Genomic DNA, 16,808 nt, shown 5'->3' with positions numbered 1-16,808 from the left:
ACCTGAGCTAAAGTCAGATGCTTAACTACCTGAGCCACCCAGGTGCCTTAGGAACTTTTCATTTAAGGTTTTCAACTACCCTTTATTTAAGAAAGTTTAAGGGAGTGAGAGTCTCAGAAAAAGACATAGTCAGTAAAGATAAAAGGTCAGGGAGAAATACCCTTTTCCAAACTTGCCTTACTTGTATAGGCTTCTAGAGCTTGGCAAAACCACCATCTTACAAATAAGCCTCTCACGTTTTAAGATCTTCCTTCCATTCTTTCCTTCTGTTGCCTTTTCATCCCTTCTGGTATGTTTCTTCTTAAACTCATCACTTTCTCCTTCTTCAAGCTTGCCTGTTTCCTACTCTCTGGGTCAGTTTTTTCTTTTCTTTTTTTTTTAAAGTTCTGCTTTCTTAATCAGCATCTACCTTTTCCTGTGTGTATATGAATATAACTTTCTGGCAAAATTACTTTTGTAGAAATAATTCCTCTTCCTTTGCATTCTATTCCAGGATGACACTCGATAGGAGTTTCAGGTCATGTATGAGAATGACACCATGCTAACTGGTTTTATCTGCCTTGTTTTTACTTTTTCTTTATAGTGTACTTTCACTGTAAGGAGGTTGAGCTATTAAAAGTTCCCTAAATTTATCTTTATTTTTTTTTAATTTTTTTTTTTAACGTTTATTTGTTTTTGAGACACAGAGAGACAGAGCATGAACGGGGGAGGGTCAGAGAGAGGGAGACACAGAATCTGAAACAGGCTCCAGGCTCTGAGCTGTCGGCACAGAGCCTGACGCGGGGCTTGAACTCACGGACTGCGAGATCATGACCTGAGCCGAAGTCGGCTGCTTAACCGACTGAGCCACCCAGGCGCCCCCCTAAATTTATCTTTAGATAGCTCACCTTTGGTTACCATTTAACAGTTATTAAAACTGAGGAACATAAATCTGATATCACTTCAATTATGTGTCCCAAATCCCGTTTGTTTTTCTGTGGACAAACATGTACAAATTCGCTCTATCATTGTTTCAGTGAAACTAAGACACACAAGATAATTTGTTGCTTTATTTTACTGAGTTTTTATATTTGCTGAGCCATCAAATCTGTTCAGATTATTTAGAAAATAAATATGATAACTAGAAAATTGACAAAGCGTTTTATCTTTTAGTTAAAATGCAGTACATTCACTCATTCAGTAAACTGTTTTTAAGAACCACTAAAGGACCACTATATGATTCACATTCAGGATGTCCAAGCAAATGAGGATCTGATATTAAGTATATCATGTATATAAATGACACGTGAGGGAAACATTGCAAGGTTATCCATGATAATTGGTTTCCCTGTTAATTCCGTTGTAATGCAAGTATTAGCAATTTATGCTGTACGTATATTATTTTTGCATGTCGTAAGAGCTTTATGTTCTTCGATCGGATAACACTCTAATAAGCTTTTCTAATTTGTTTTTAAGTGTTCTTCACAAAAGGATTATGTCATTCTTGCCACTAGAACGCCACCCAAAGAGGAACAAAATGAGAACCTCAAACATCAACAAAAAGCTAAGTTGGATAACTTGGATGAAGAATGGGCCACAGAACATGCCAACCAGGTCATCATATTTGTTTTTTATAGAGTTAAGTTGTGCTTATTGACTGACAAAATAAAAGCACTTCAGCCTCAGACTACTAGACTAGGATTTCAGAGTACTCGTTTTTAAGTTTTCAAAACTTGCATAGTACATCAAAGATAGAAATATCTCGTGTCTAATTTAAAAATGCATTTTATTACTTGAGGTTAAGTCACCCAATATTACCTAATAAGTGATGGAACTGGGATTTGAACCCAGGCTGATTTGATATATGTGCTGCCGAAGCCAGCACCAGGCAGTCTCATTTGAAAGCCTTTGATTTTATATGCTCTTCTTTTCTATTGCTAATCTTTATCCATTGTAGGATTTTTTTTTTTAATGCTTATTTATTTTTGAGAGAGAGAGTGTGCGCACAAGTGGGGGAGGGACAGAAAGAGAGAGACACAGAATGTGAAGGAGGCTCCAGGGCTCTGAGTTGTCAGTGCAGAGCCCAATGTGGGGCTTGAACCTGTGAACCATGAGATCATGACCTGAGCCGAAGTCCAATGTTCAACCAACTGAGCCACCCAGGCGCCCCTATCCATTGTAGTTTTTAACCTGTCTTTGTTGTTTGTCCTTTAGCTTATTTCTGAGTTTTCTTTAAAATATTATAATACTACTAATAAAACAATAATAATATAATACTAAAATAATACTAGTTATTGATAATATAGTTGCTGGTCAGATTGTTTTAAAGACTTCATGTAGAATAAAATGATAGGTTTTTTTTTATGTCCTTAGAATGTATGTTGTAATCAAAGTTACCACAAACCAATTGTAAGAGAAATGAGATAAAAGTAGAAAAGTACAGTAAGAATATAGAATGGTGGATGATTAAATATCTGCCAATGGCTAGATTCAAACAGGTTCACAAAAGGTTCTAAACTTGCAACATGAATAGTACTGCCAGCAGAAGTCAGAGAACACACTGAAGACACAAAGGATAGTATGAATAAATGACCCAAAGGCATGAATGTTAAAGGCATGTTAGGGGAAGAGCAAGCAATTGGTTACAATCGAAAGACCGGATATGTAAAAGAATGTAGTTTTAGACATAAGGCTGTGAGGATGTTTATGGATGGTTTTGGAGCGCTATCCTAAGAAGTGGGGAGTTTGTTTGGTGGATAGTAGCTCTGTGGTAGACTTTCAGAGCTTCCTTTAGAGAAGGAGTTAATATGATTGATCAATAATTGAGGAAATAATTTCAATACCTTGGTACAGTATAAATGGAGGGTAGAGAGACTGAATATCAGTTACTGTAATAGTTAAAAAAAAGATGATGTGAGCCCGTCCTAGACTCTAAGCTTTGTGAGGACACGGGTCATGTCTGTTTTGTTTATGGGTATATCCTCAGTGCCAAGTGTAGTATTTCCATGTTTTACAAGAAGAACTCCAAAATGTTGGATAAATGAATGCATGAATTAACTAATGCAGTGAGCTAAAACTTCACTGCCAAAACGCTCCAGTCACAGAGCCAATAGCAAGATGATTTAGTGACCAAGTAGACTGGGAGTGAAGAGCTATTGAGAAAGAAGCTAAACATGACAGATTTCTAGCCTAGATGTTTAGGAAAATGGCGTTGCCTTTATATAAGGAGGAAAAAGATTTGGGAGTGGGTGAGAGGGAATTCACTTAAAAGTAGTTATTGAATGGATTGTATCAACTAATAGGAAATGTTAGAGTAATGTAAATGTTAGAGTAATGTAAAAATGATTTCCATCTCCCATCAACTTTAAATTTTTCAGAGTTGCACGTGTTTATCTGTATGTTTGTATGTGTAATAGGAGTGGTGTGTAGTAAATACAAGAAATTTTTAATATCTTCTAATGAAAATAATAAATATTTCAAACTTAAATTCACAATGGTTTCTAAAGTAACTTTGGACTCTAATTTTTCTTCTGGTTTCTTATGCAGTGTATACTATATATGCATATATATATATATATATATATGCATAGAGAGGTATATATTGTATATGTTTACACACACACACACACACACACGGACATAAAATTTTTATAGCAAAATAAGTTAACCGTTTTGCCTCTAGAAAGAAATCGCTAATTTTATGTGTTATGGTGATTTTGAAAACATACAGATTTTCTGTGCTAAATATGAAAACTTTGTTCTTTATTTATATGTCAAGCATATGTTACTATAGTGAATAGAATTTATGAAATCTGAGAGAACCACCAGCAGACACAATGTAAATATATTAAGGAATAGACTGGTATGTAAGAAGACTTAACTTTGTGATCAGTTCTCTTGTGCACTGAGCACACAAAAAAATAACCAAAGCATTTTGATCTCTGAATTTAGATGATAGAAAGAAATCCATATGGTATTAAGAACTAGCCACAGTCATGTGAAGGGAAATAACATATTGTGGAGAACAAACTAGTAGTTTGGATCAAAAATATGCATAACTTCATAATCTACAAGTCCACCTCAGGAAATTTATTCTAAGCAAATAATGCCATGAACATAGAAAGCCTTGCTAGAAGTTTTACAATATTATTTTAGAGTAAAGGGGTGCCTGGGTAACTTGGCTAAGTGTCTGACTTCGGCTCAGGTCACAATCTCACAGTTCATGAGTTATAGCCCTGCATCGGGCTCTGTGCTGATAGCTTGCAGCCTGGAGCCTGCTTCAGATTCTGTGTCTGAAATAAAAAACATTTATTTTAGAGTAAAGAAAAATTGGAAAGAACATTCATACCCAATGTAATAAATAGGTACAAAAATTGAAGTAAACATAAAAAATAGGAAACAATGGATTTTCAAGTCAGACGCCCTCTATTCAAATCCCAGGCTTTTAACATTCTTCTGAATATTATAGGAATAGAGAGTTAGTTGAGAATCACTTCTTCTCTTAAAGAACTTCCAGACCATCGCATACCAATGATTGTAGCACGGGCTCATGTGATAAGCTCCATGGGAAAACAACACCAGAGTCTTGTAGAGTTGGGAGATCAAAGTATCAGGGAAGGCAGCTTCCTCAAGCTGACTTTCACGTACAGTAGAGTTCAGTCATGTAGAAGGATAAAGGAAAACCAGTTCAGGCTGAGGGAGCAGCTGGAGTGAAGGTTTAGAATTAGAAAGCTGGATACATGTATGGGAAACAGAACTTTTTGAATGATACTTGAATATTTCAGGGAAAAGTAGCATCAAGTGAGGCTCTGAATATCTGATTAGCTAGATTTTGGAGACTCTGAAATACTAGTAGTAGATAAAATTTATGTATTATTTAGGTAACCGACAGTGGAAGCCATTGAAAAATTTTAGAAGATATCTCACAAGATACTTTGATCTTGTGAGAAAGGGGTTTTGTTTATTGATGTAACTAAAGGGTATCATTATTAAATGGTTTAAGTTATAAAGTATGTTTAAGACAAAAATTAAGGACACTTTAGAAAGATTGTGTACATACTGACACCCCATTCATCATGGTTATCAACTGTTTCGTAGTATTTTAACCAGTTTTTCAAAGCTCCTGTACACCTGTGTATGTATACCTGTAGGGTATACATATAGTTAGTACTCAGTAAGTATTTGTGGATTTAGTATTTAGCTTCTCAAACACCAAACATTGCATATAATGCGAAATGCTTATGTTAGCTAATACTATATTTCTATTTTTAGGTGTCCAGAATGCTACCAGGGGGACTTTTAGTTCTTGGAGTATTTATCATTACAACTTTAGAAATGGGAAATGATTTTCAAAATGCCCTGCGTAGAGTAAGTCTGAAATATCAAAAATTCTTAAGATGATCAAGGTTTACATCTTATTTGAATTGATTATACATATATGCAATGATCCTAGGCATATTTTAGGTTAGCATTTCATAATCCTTTATGCTGGGATTATGTTAAAACAGCTTTTTTCATCTGATTGCATAGTATTTTGAGTGTAACAAAAGGTCAATATTTCTATTTTCAATCAAAGCTATTTTAAAATAGCTTTAACTTAATTTTATTTTTTTAAACATAATTTATTAGCTAACATACAGTGTATACAGTGTGCTCTTGGCTTTGGGAGTAGAGTCCCGTGATTTATCGCTTACCTGTAACACCCAGTGCTCATCCCAACAAGTGCCCTCCTCAATCACTTGGAACTAAATGGACGTTCTAGCAGAGTACTACTATTGGACAGTACTTGTTAAACCACTATGACTTGTCTCATGATAGTAAAAAATTATCTTTAAAATTAAACCTATTAGCTTAACTTCCTTTTAGTTCCAAGTGATTGCTATAATGTGAAATTAATAGGTTTTGTGATTCTTCATGTGTTAATTTTCTCAAGATTCTGAGAGTAAAACATAATCAGATACTTATTCTGGACTATCAGATACTTAATCAGGACTATCATTAGTCCCCTCCTTTTTGTTTTATTCCTATATCAGTGAGTTGGGTAACATAGTCCATAATTAATTATGAAGGTCCACAAGCTGTTTTCCCTTAAGCCCAAATCTAAAGCAAACTCTGTACAGGCACCTTTCATCTCTTTTAGCACTCAGGATCCAAATGAGTCTTCATAAAGTTCTTTCCCACCCCAAGAGAGAAGGGGACCCTATAATCTTGATAAATGCAAAACCCCACAGAATCTCCAAAAAACGTTTCCTAGTAAAAAAGTGTGCAGCCAATAAGAATCACAGATGCTACAGACTCTTCAGTCTTGTAATCTTCTCTCCTCTCAAATGTCCCGTATTAAATCTTTGTACCTAAAGGAAAAAAGGGAAGAAAATGGAGATATTCCCCTCCCCTGGCAAGTTACTCAACTTTCTGCTGTTTTTTCCATTTAAAATAAATGTACCTTTCACAGTTGTTTATCCTTTTTGACATTTTGAAGTATAAGTCTAGACATTTTTAATTGCATTTGTTGTGCATCCTTTTGTGGTTGGCACTGGTTTGAATAAGGTGAACTTGGGCTCAGAGCTAGAGAGATAGTGGTGGTCCTCTTTCCTTTTACTTTTGTATTATTTTTGTTCCTAAGAAGGAAGTAAGACTTTAGAAATGCTGTATTTCAGAAATGATGGACTATCAGTTTCCTAACTTTGTTTCTATTGCCCTTATTGAGGCAATTTGTAAGAAATAACCTTATAAAACTTGTGTCTTCCATAAGGTCTTTGTTGAGATCTTTGTTATATTACATACTATCATCTTTGAAGAAATTTCTTCATTATCAAGAAAGTTGTGCCTCTTCTCAACAGTTGTGTTCAGTTTATGGACCATGTGAATTAAGTAACAGATTAGGTTGGTCTGTGCACATTACTGTTAGGAAGCTTTGAGTCACATTTATGACCCCTCTCATATCAAGTATGTATTTTTAAAATTCTTATTTTGGCATAAATACATGTCACTGTTTCTAATTTTTTTTTTTTTTACTTTTATGTTATTAGTATATTTTATGTGTACTTATGTAGTGCCTTACATCTTTTGTGACATTTAAATAAGAAATCCCAAATGGGTGACATGCTTCATTTTTATAGGTTAAAAATCACTTGTCATTTCTGATTCTAATTAAAATAAAGTATTTATTCTACACTTAAATGTTAATTGCCCCAAATTAATTTCTCATGTCCAGTTGATTAATGATAGTGAATTGTATGTTAATATTTAAAACCCAAATTTTATACATCCCTAAAAATGGAATCCAAAAGGTTAATATTCAGTCACTTTTTTGTAGACAAAAAAATTTAACGATAGAATCATGGAATTTTAAAGCTAATTGGGAGCCTAGGGACATTATAATTATCTTTTTCTGCACTCATTTTTGTTCTCTTATTTTGCATTCAGTTGATGTTGTTTTCCTCTCTTTCAGCTAGTATTTGCTATGGAAAAATCTATGAATAAAAGGAGACTGTGGAATTTCACAGAAGAGGAAGTCTCAGAACGAGTGACACTTCACGTTTGCTCTTCTACAAAAAAGTATCTTTTGTATAGGTGTTTGTATTTTAAAATATATGAGACCAAAATAATGTTCCTGCAAGTAGTTTCCCGTTGATTTAAATCATCATTTAAAAAACAGGCATAACTTGTAAGCTTTTCCTGTATATAACACATAATTAGGACTGCCAATAGTAATTATGGTAGTAATTGTTGTTAATCATGTCTTGGATTATTAAAGATTTTGAGAAAGGTGGGAAGAACTGGGGATTCTGAGCTCATTAACTGCTAACTACCCCTGTACATTGAAGCTCAGTAGGTCCCGTACAGAGAGGTAGAAGCCCAACTTACAGCTGAGGCAAAGTAATTCTTTTATCATGGTAAATTTTCACCCCCAGTTCAGAATGGTCAGTTCAAAGCACAGATACACTGATTCGGACAGTGGAGAACATCCAAGTAATTATTATGTCTTTAGCCAACATCAAGTGACACTAAAAGCCACTTTAGGGGCTCCTTAGCTTCTTTTTCTCTACATCTTGTCAGAGCAAGGGTACCTCCCAAGCAAGAGGCAGCCACACCAAGGGAGCTAAGCAGCGCAAGGGCCTAGTGAATTAGGATGTGGAAAAGGCAAAATTCAAGAAGTGATCATTCCTGCTGAAGCTGAGTTTACAATGCCTTTGGTAATTAAAAGTTTCATGCACAGGATCTTTGACTCAGTAAACAGTTTCAGACTGGACTCCATTTAAAGCAGCACTCCTATTATAGAGGGTGTGTATTTGAGGAAAATTCTGCAAGTGCTTGCATTCTATTCATTGTGATTGGCAGGATTTTAAGCAATAGGAAATAGTTTACAGCATCATAGGTATCATAATCAGAACGATTTTTGTGTTTATATAAATTTGTACAAAATATGGATATTTTTATATGTTTAGTTACAAGATGTATATATGCAAACATATATGTGTATATATTTCAGTATATAAAGTAGTCTGATTTTGTTAAAAACTCTTGGATGCATGCACCTTATTTTTATTTTTTGACGGTTTATTTTCTTTTGATTAATAAGAATGAATTATCTTTTTTGGTCATTTCTACCCTTAACCAGTAAAGAATATTTTGTCGAACTTATGATATCCATGATCCAAAGGTAAGAAAAATACCTCTTTAAAGATTTTTGTATTGTAAATTATTTTAAAAATAAAACTAAATATTTAGTTTTAATAATTTTCCATGATTTCACTTCCTATTGATGTTTACAGCCAACTACAGTTGTTTATTTTGAAATGTGATTAATTTCATTACAAATAAGGAAAATTTAGGTTTTTTTCCATTGTTAAAATATTTTTCTTAAGCTTCCCCTACCTACTTATATATTTAGTATTCTATTTGAGTGGCTGGTAGTAAAAGTATCTGGGCTTTTGGTAGCTAGCTATATTGACTAGTAAGCAAGCTACCTACTAGCAGAATCCAGACTGACATTTTGCTAAGATGTCTAAAAGCAATGTGAAAAAGTAACTTTGCAGTTTTCTGTTAGCAAGGTATAGGACAGAAAGGAGAACATCTGACACCTAATAGTTGCTCAGTGATTATTTGCTCTGCATCATAAGCTTCAGAATTGATACTATTGAAGCTACAGGTGAGAAGAACCAGAGGACTTGTCAGAATTCTACCCATGAACTATCTGATTCTTTTTCAACCCACCACTGGGGGATGGAGCTGCCAAGGCTGTCTGGAATGTGCTAAAGAATAGTGAACTTAATGCATGCTTCATTTCTGTTTAGTTTAACCTATTGCCCTTTGATGAAAGAAGTTGGCCAATATGTTAGATAGCAGTTTGTGTGAGTTATTATGTTGTACGTTTTATGATGTTTTATTGTTTGATATATTTTACCTAAATCACATATTTTATGTTTTGTTTTGTTTTTTACTTTCCCCACTGCTAAAGAGTTCAGCAAAACCAGCAGATTGGAAGTATCAAAATGGACTATCAACTTCATGGCTTTCTTTAGAGTGTACAGTTCATATTAATATTCACATCCCGCTGTCTACTACTTCAGTCAGCTATACTTTGGAGAAAAATACAAAGGTATTAAGGCAAATGAATTTTCTTTAGTGATTGCTGAATAGATAATCTGCTGTTTTTCTGGTTGTCTGAGCCATTCATTTTATGATCCTCATAAATTGCATACTAATTATAATGATATTATGAGTGACTAATTTATTACCCCAGCCAGATTAGAAATTTAGAGATAGGACAGCATCATAATGGTAACACATTTAGCATAATAGGTGCTCCATAAATATTTGTTAATTAATATGTAGTTAAGTACATTGTAAAATACAGTTACATAAAATACAATTATTTAAAAGGTATACTGTTTGTTCTTTAGTTTTGTTTTCTCCTTTCCAGTCCTTTTTTGTATTTCTGTACCATTCTTTTGTTCATATCTCATTTCTCTTCTTTTTTTTCTGTTGAAGGAAGCAGATGGACCTTGCTTATTTTTTCCCCTTTTATACTCCCTTATATATTTGTTCTTGAGATTCTTTCCCTTTTCTCACTTTTTTAAGATAATGAGCATTACTGAATTTTATTTGACTGTGGTCATGTAATTATTAAGCCTTCTAAGTCTGTGATATGAATGTTAGTTTGGGATAAAGTTTAGAAAAACTATTATTAAATAGGAGTAAGGTGCTAAAAATTGGGGGATATACTTTTTTTGTTGTTTTTGAGACTGAATAAAGACACAGCACAGGGATATAGTCAGTGATACTCTAATAGTGTTATATGGTGACAGATGGTAGCTACACTTGTAGGCATAGCATAACATATAAAGAAGTTGGGTCACTATGTTATATGCCTGAAACTAATGTAATGTTTTGTGTCAGCTATACTGAAAAATAATTTTTTTAATATACAAAGCAAAAATGGCAAAATGTTAATAACTCAAGAAATAAATAAATACCACACTACTGATTACCACATTAACATTTCAGTGTATCAGGTGGGAAAAAAGTAGACTCTAGGGAGTTTAATTGAGATGGCATTATATCTGAAAGATATCCATGTTATATTTTTTTAAGAATGGACTTGTACGCTGGGCCAAGCAAATAGAAAATGGTGTTTATTTGATTAATGGACAAGTTAAAGATGAAGATTGTGACCTGTTAGAAGGGCAGGTGAGTTGAGAGAAAATCATCTTATGAAATTATTTGTACTTAAGGAAAAATTAAAAATGACATCTTTAGTTCTTGCCTTCATGAAAACAGTTTCCATCTACTTCTTATTTCTAAGGTCTTTTGGTTGTTTTTTTCATTTTTTTTAATGTTTGTTTATTTTTGAGAGCAAGAGAGACAGAGCACGAGCAGGGGAGGGGCAGAGAGAGAAAGGGAGACACAGAATTGGAAGTAGGTTCCAGGTTCTGAGCTGTTGGCACAGAGCCCGATACAGGGCTCGAACTCACAAACTGAGATTATGACCTGAGCCGAAGTTGGACAGGCAACCAACTGAGCCACCCAGGTGCCCTCTAAGGTTTTTTAAAGTAAAGCAAATAAATGTTTTTTCAGAAAATTATGGGAGATTATTTCTGAATTAATTGGATCCTGAAATCTGAAGAAGTACATGTCATCTAAATTCTGATTTCCAAATTGTAAACTGCTTGCTTAAAACTAAAGGTACATAAAAAAAAAAAAAAAAAAAAAAAAAAAAAGACAAGAAACTGAAGGTACATGTTCTACTTTGATAGCAGTTTAAAGACTAAGTTTGGCCATTTTGTAGAAGGAATCTGTACAAACTTCTAAAATAGCTTTGATCTGAGGAGAAACTTTGGTAATTTCCCCCTTTAGTGCAAGGGTCAGTGAACTTTTTGTAAAAAACCAAATAGTAGATATATTAGACATTGTCGGCGACATGGTCTCTGGCAGCTATTCACCTCTGCTGTTGTAGCATGAAAGCAGCCATGGATAACATGTAAATGAATGATCTTGATTGTATTCTGTATTTACAAAGACGAGAGGGAGTCTAGACTTGACCCATAGGCCATAGTTTGCCAATTGTTGCTTTAGAGAAACAAAAGTAGGGAATTAGTTGTTTTTAAGAATATACATTGATTGATAGAGAATACACAAAGTAACATATCTATAGAAAAAGCTAATATGAAACAAATAATAAGACTTTCTTTTCCTCTAAATTACTTAGAATATGTAGGATGGCTCCTAAATTATCTTTTATATTCCACTCAGATCTCAATAATCAAGTTTTTTAACTTTTGTGTTTTTTCAGAAAAAATCTTCTAGAGGAAATGTTCAAGCGACTAGTCATTGTTTTGATGTCAAAGTGCTAACACATTTGGTAAATATTTTAAAATACTACTTATCTAATCAAAATACATTATTTCTTAGAATAATCATAATGAAATTATTCTGGTTTTTATAATTAGAGAATTAAAGAACTTTAGAAACATAAGGTGTACAAAATGTCCAGTTCTAGGAAATTTATTTACCAGAAACATTATTTTAATGAAACCTATTTTGGTGTTTTGCCTCAAGGCTGTTAAAATTTTAGTATCAAGTAGATAGCAATTTATGTATGTATTTTATATATATATGTATATATATATATATATATACGTATAGTATATGTATACTTATAGTACATATACACGTATAACATATAAGTACATACACATACATACATGTGTGTGATATTTTGGGTTATAGGTTTTATAAGCAAAGTTGTAGTTCTTAACAACTTAAAATGATGTGTGCAGAGATGTTCCAAGAGTTGTCATATACTTCATTTTGAAGTATATTTATACTGCCTCTGATTTGTTAAAAATCACACAGCATTAGCAATTTTTATATTTTTATATGGTTGCTTTAAATTACACACCTCTTCTTTTCAGAAGTTGAGAATTGGATATCTTGAAGAATAAAAAGTTAAAGCCATTAGTTATTCCTAAAAGTATGCATGTAGAACAGGATATTTTTTTTATTGTATGTTATTTTACCTAAGTAAAATAGACTTAAAAGTAATTTTCATAGGAGGCTGTTTTCCTTTCTTTTCCTTCTCTGTGTTTAGCAATAGAGCATTTACTAGATTGTCATTGGACTTAATGCCAATCAACATAGTTCTCAATTTCTCTTGTTAGTACCTTTGAGGTTAGAAGTGTCCCTTGTTTTAAAGCTATTCCTGTACCTGTATGCTTTTTACTAGATATGTAAAACATATACATTAGATATTAAATATATAAAATAAGGCATTGTGTTCCTAAATGGAATAGTTGTATCTAAAGTCTTACTTGTTAGGTTTTTTTCTCACAAAATATTTGTTGAGTGTATATAAGGGTTAGGCACTGATTGTGTTAATAATCTCCTTGTTTTAAATTCCTTCATTGCTCTATACTGACTAGTTAGAAAAGTTTCAGAGGTTTGCTTTCTGTGCCTTTAAAATTCTGTTTATTTTCTGAGCCATGTGTCTTGGCCAGCCAGTACAGTTGTTTCTCTGTCATTCAGGCAGTCAGAATCCTATCCATACTTTAAGATCTACCCCAAATGCTACCACCACTTCTGTAAAGTTCTTGGTCACCATAACCAGATGAATCTTTTTCTTTTCCAAAATACCATATCAGTGTCACAAAAATTCCTCCAGTTATGACCAAGTTAGGTTCCCAGAGTCTCTTTTTAAGCTAGTTTGTTCCTGAGTCCAAAGAAACCAAAAGTCGTTGATCTTTGTAGCATACAGGTACATTTCCACCAAAAAGGAGTAAGTTAGTCCTTATATCTTTTGAAAACTCTCCTCCATCTGTGTATGTGTGTGTGTGTGTGTGTGTGTAGTCTTTTATATATAGTCTAGTACTTTGTGGAAAACAGTGCCCTAATTTATACATGTATATGTTAAGAATGTGTTGTATAGGGGCGCCTGGGTGGCTCAGTCGGTTGGGCGGCCGACTTCGGCTCAGGTCATGATCTCGCAGTCTGTGAGTTCGAGCCCCGTGTCGGGCTCTGTGCTGACAGCTCAGAGCCTGGAGCCTGTTTTAGATTCTGTGTCTCCCTCTCTCTGACCCTCCCCTGTTCATACTCTGTCTCTCTCTGTCTCAAAAATAAATAAACGTTAAAAAAAAATTTTTTTAATAAAAATGTGTTGTATATTGTAAGACATATAAATTAGATATTAAATACATAAAAAAGGGCATTATGTTCCAAAATGGAATAGTTTCATTTGTAGTAAAGTTCTGTGTAGTGGATAAAGGAAGCCCAGTATTCCTCCTCCACCCTCACCTTATTGATATATCAATGATCTCTACAAGTATCATAGGCTTATTCCAGGTACAGTATGAGCATTATCACCCTGCTGCTTGGTTTGAGGATAAACTTTGTTTTAACCAGTCCTGGAACATTTTGAATTTTTTGGTTTATGACAGATTTTTTACCAATAAGACCTTGACTGTATTAACTTTAAATTCTTTAAAAAACACATGTAAAAAAAACCCAAACTAACTTTGCCTGAATTACATTAGACATTAACTATTCATGTGCTCTCAGTAGCTACATAGTCATGTCTTTCAGTTTCTTCACCATTTTTCCTCCTTTTTTCCTGATTATTATTATTATTATTGCAGAGGCACATAGCACTATTCACAAGTTACATGATTTGTGTTTGTTCTTCAGAATTGACCCTATTTATTCCAGGTATACTTAGAATTTTCATTTTTACTGTGTCCCATTTTGGGGGTTGTGTTTTACTTCAGAGTACATTTAAAATACTCAGAAAATAATATATAATTTAATAAGGAATGTGAGGCCTTTTAGTAATTTATGGAAGATATTTTCAAACACTTGGTTCAGTCACTTCATGAAATGGCTTATATAATGTTTAAATGTTTCATATGGTTAATAATTATTGGCTCTTAGAACTTAAATAGATTTTGTCTTTCAGCTTCTGAATTCAGACCGCAGATCCACAGCCACAGTCCAGATCTGCAGTGGCTCGGTAAACCTTAAGGGTGCCGTGAAATGCAGAGCTTATATTCATAGCAGTAAACCCAAGGTTAAAGATGCTGTGCAGGTACAGAAGGAATAACTGCTGTATGAAAAACAGAAGCATGTTAACATAACTATTCAAAAATCCTAAAATCTTATTTCAGTCTCCGATTTCATAATTATTAATTTGATTTTAACTGATAAAGGTCAAATCTCTTAGCTAATCCAAATGTACCATGTCGTTGGTCCCAAGATTTTCATCTGTAGGATATCTGGTCTATGCCTTTTTTTAAAGTGATGATTATACATATTTATTCAGTGATCCACAGTTTTAATATAGTAGTACATTTGAAATTATCTCTTCAGAAGGAAGTTAAACTTTATAAATAACAGGAAAAGTATTCATTGGAAATATTATTACCTAGTATTCTATAATCTGGATAATTCAGAAATTTAAAAAATGATGACTGGCACTTTTGTTATAATTATACATTTCCTAATTTGGAACACTAGCTTTATTTGTTTAGACACAAAATTTCATTCATTTATTTGGTTTTAATTAATTATTTAAATGAAGGCTAGGCAAATGTGCTGTTAAACTGTTAATGTGTTAATCATGTTAAAGCAATGGATATTAAAAAAAGGGAATGATGTGGGGCGCCTGGGTGACTCAGTCACTTAAGTGACTTGATTTGGGCTCAGGTCATGATTTCATTGTTTGTGGCATGGAGCCAGCCCCACATCAGACTCCACACTATCAGCGATTGGGATTCTCTCTCTGCCCCTCCCCTGAGCTTGCTCTCTATCTCTCTCTCTCTCTCACTCAAATAAATAAACTTTAACAAAAATGAGATGATGTACCACCAATTATTGTAGTGAACATGATTATACAGGGAGGACAACTATGTTGGGGGGGGAGTGGTAATAAAATAATGCAAATCTAAAGTCACGGATTTCATTTCTTATTGTGATTTTTTTTTTTTTACAGGCAATGAAGAGAGATATATTGAATACAGTTGCAGATCGTTGTGAAATACTATTTGAGGATCTGCTTTTGAATGAAGTTCCAGAAAAAAAAGTTATGAGTATAAAATTAAGAACTTTTTATGTGTGTGTTATCAATACAGTAATAGGATGTCAAAATGTAATAGATATGTTATCCTTTGTAACTACTTATATCTGTCTTTTACAACGATATGGCATCTTTTACTTTTTTTAGCAAGTGACAATTTTTCAGTTGCCACCCCCCAAAAAAATGTTTGACACACCTTATAATAGCAAATCTGTCAACATTTTTAAAATCTAAGGGAGGATTTTTTTGTAAACTCTGCATGAATTTCTGCCAGAATGGGTAAACTGTATTAACATTTTAAAGCTAATATTATTAAATTAATATCTGGTGTTTAAAAAAAAATTATCCAAAACAAAATATTTATTAGTGTTAAGTATTATATGATAAATTTTTAGTAGGTATTAATTTGTAGTATATATGCAGTTGATCTCTCCTAAGTTTTTTTGTATACTAATTTATATACTTCTCATTATTACTATAACAAACTTTATTAGATTTGAAAAAGACTGGGTCATTCTGTCTTAACCTTTTATAATTATTCCATCTTTTGAGAAATATAAACTATACCATTTATGTAATTTGTGTTAATAATATTTTTTTTTTTTACTCAAAAGGAGAATTATAATATTGAGTATGCTTTTTGAAGTTACACACTTTTCTCTACCTTCCAACCATTCAGGTGTGAGTGCATTTGCAATTCACAGTTAAATATGTATCTAAATGAAACATGTACATTAGCTTGTTAAGGGAATATTTTTATGTTTATAGGAAAATCTTCTCTGTATAACTAACTTCTTTTAGGACTACTGATAGCTAGTATATTAGGTTTGGTGGACTAATTATCTCTTTTATATCCGTAGTATGATAGATTGGTGGAATTGCCAGATTTAATTTAACATTTGTCCTTTCTGTACTTCACAAGTAACCCTGAAGCTCCATTTAGTAATAATGTGTAGTTTTGCTGAGACATGAATTTGAATTTTATATGTAGCAGTTGGATTGAGATTTTTGTTTTGTAAAGTATGTAAAACCTGGTCAATTAGTCACCCAGCCTACCAGCCTATCAGCCTCATGTCAGTGTGGCCTTGTGTGTGTGTGTGTGTGTGTGTGTGTGTGTGTGTGTGTGTTTTAATTCATTTACTGTTTTTGAGAGAGAGAGCAAAGGAGGGGCAGAGAGGGAGAGAGAATCCCAAGCAGGCTCTGCACTGTCAGTGCAGAACCCACTGCAGGGCTCAATCTCATGAACTGCTGAGATTATGACCTG

The 16,808-nt window shown here is 33.4% G+C and overlaps 1 protein-coding gene across 1 annotated transcript in view; it reads left to right on the top strand.

Annotated features, from left to right (window-relative positions):
- The window catches only part of ODR4 (odr-4 GPCR localization factor homolog), a 34,224-nt gene that overhangs the window by 4,187 nt on the left and 13,229 nt on the right, over positions 1-16,808 (top strand). Inside the window, exons 3-11 of the mRNA XM_049634067.1 lie at positions 1,456-1,593; positions 5,251-5,346; positions 7,430-7,536; positions 8,605-8,641; positions 9,440-9,580; positions 10,576-10,671; positions 11,774-11,842; positions 14,429-14,557; positions 15,461-15,550. Coding sequence (XP_049490024.1) covers positions 1,456-1,593; positions 5,251-5,346; positions 7,430-7,536; positions 8,605-8,641; positions 9,440-9,580; positions 10,576-10,671; positions 11,774-11,842; positions 14,429-14,557; positions 15,461-15,550 — 903 coding nt within the window. The remainder of the gene's footprint in view (positions 1-1,455; positions 1,594-5,250; positions 5,347-7,429; positions 7,537-8,604; positions 8,642-9,439; positions 9,581-10,575; positions 10,672-11,773; positions 11,843-14,428; positions 14,558-15,460; positions 15,551-16,808) is intronic.

The sequence above is a fragment of the Panthera uncia genome, chromosome F1, assembly GCF_023721935.1.
Source record: "Panthera uncia isolate 11264 chromosome F1, Puncia_PCG_1.0, whole genome shotgun sequence".
Lineage (NCBI taxonomy): Eukaryota > Metazoa > Chordata > Mammalia > Carnivora > Felidae > Panthera > Panthera uncia.
Note: the sequence above shows the minus strand (reverse complement) of the source record. Positions and strands in the feature narration are given on the sequence as shown.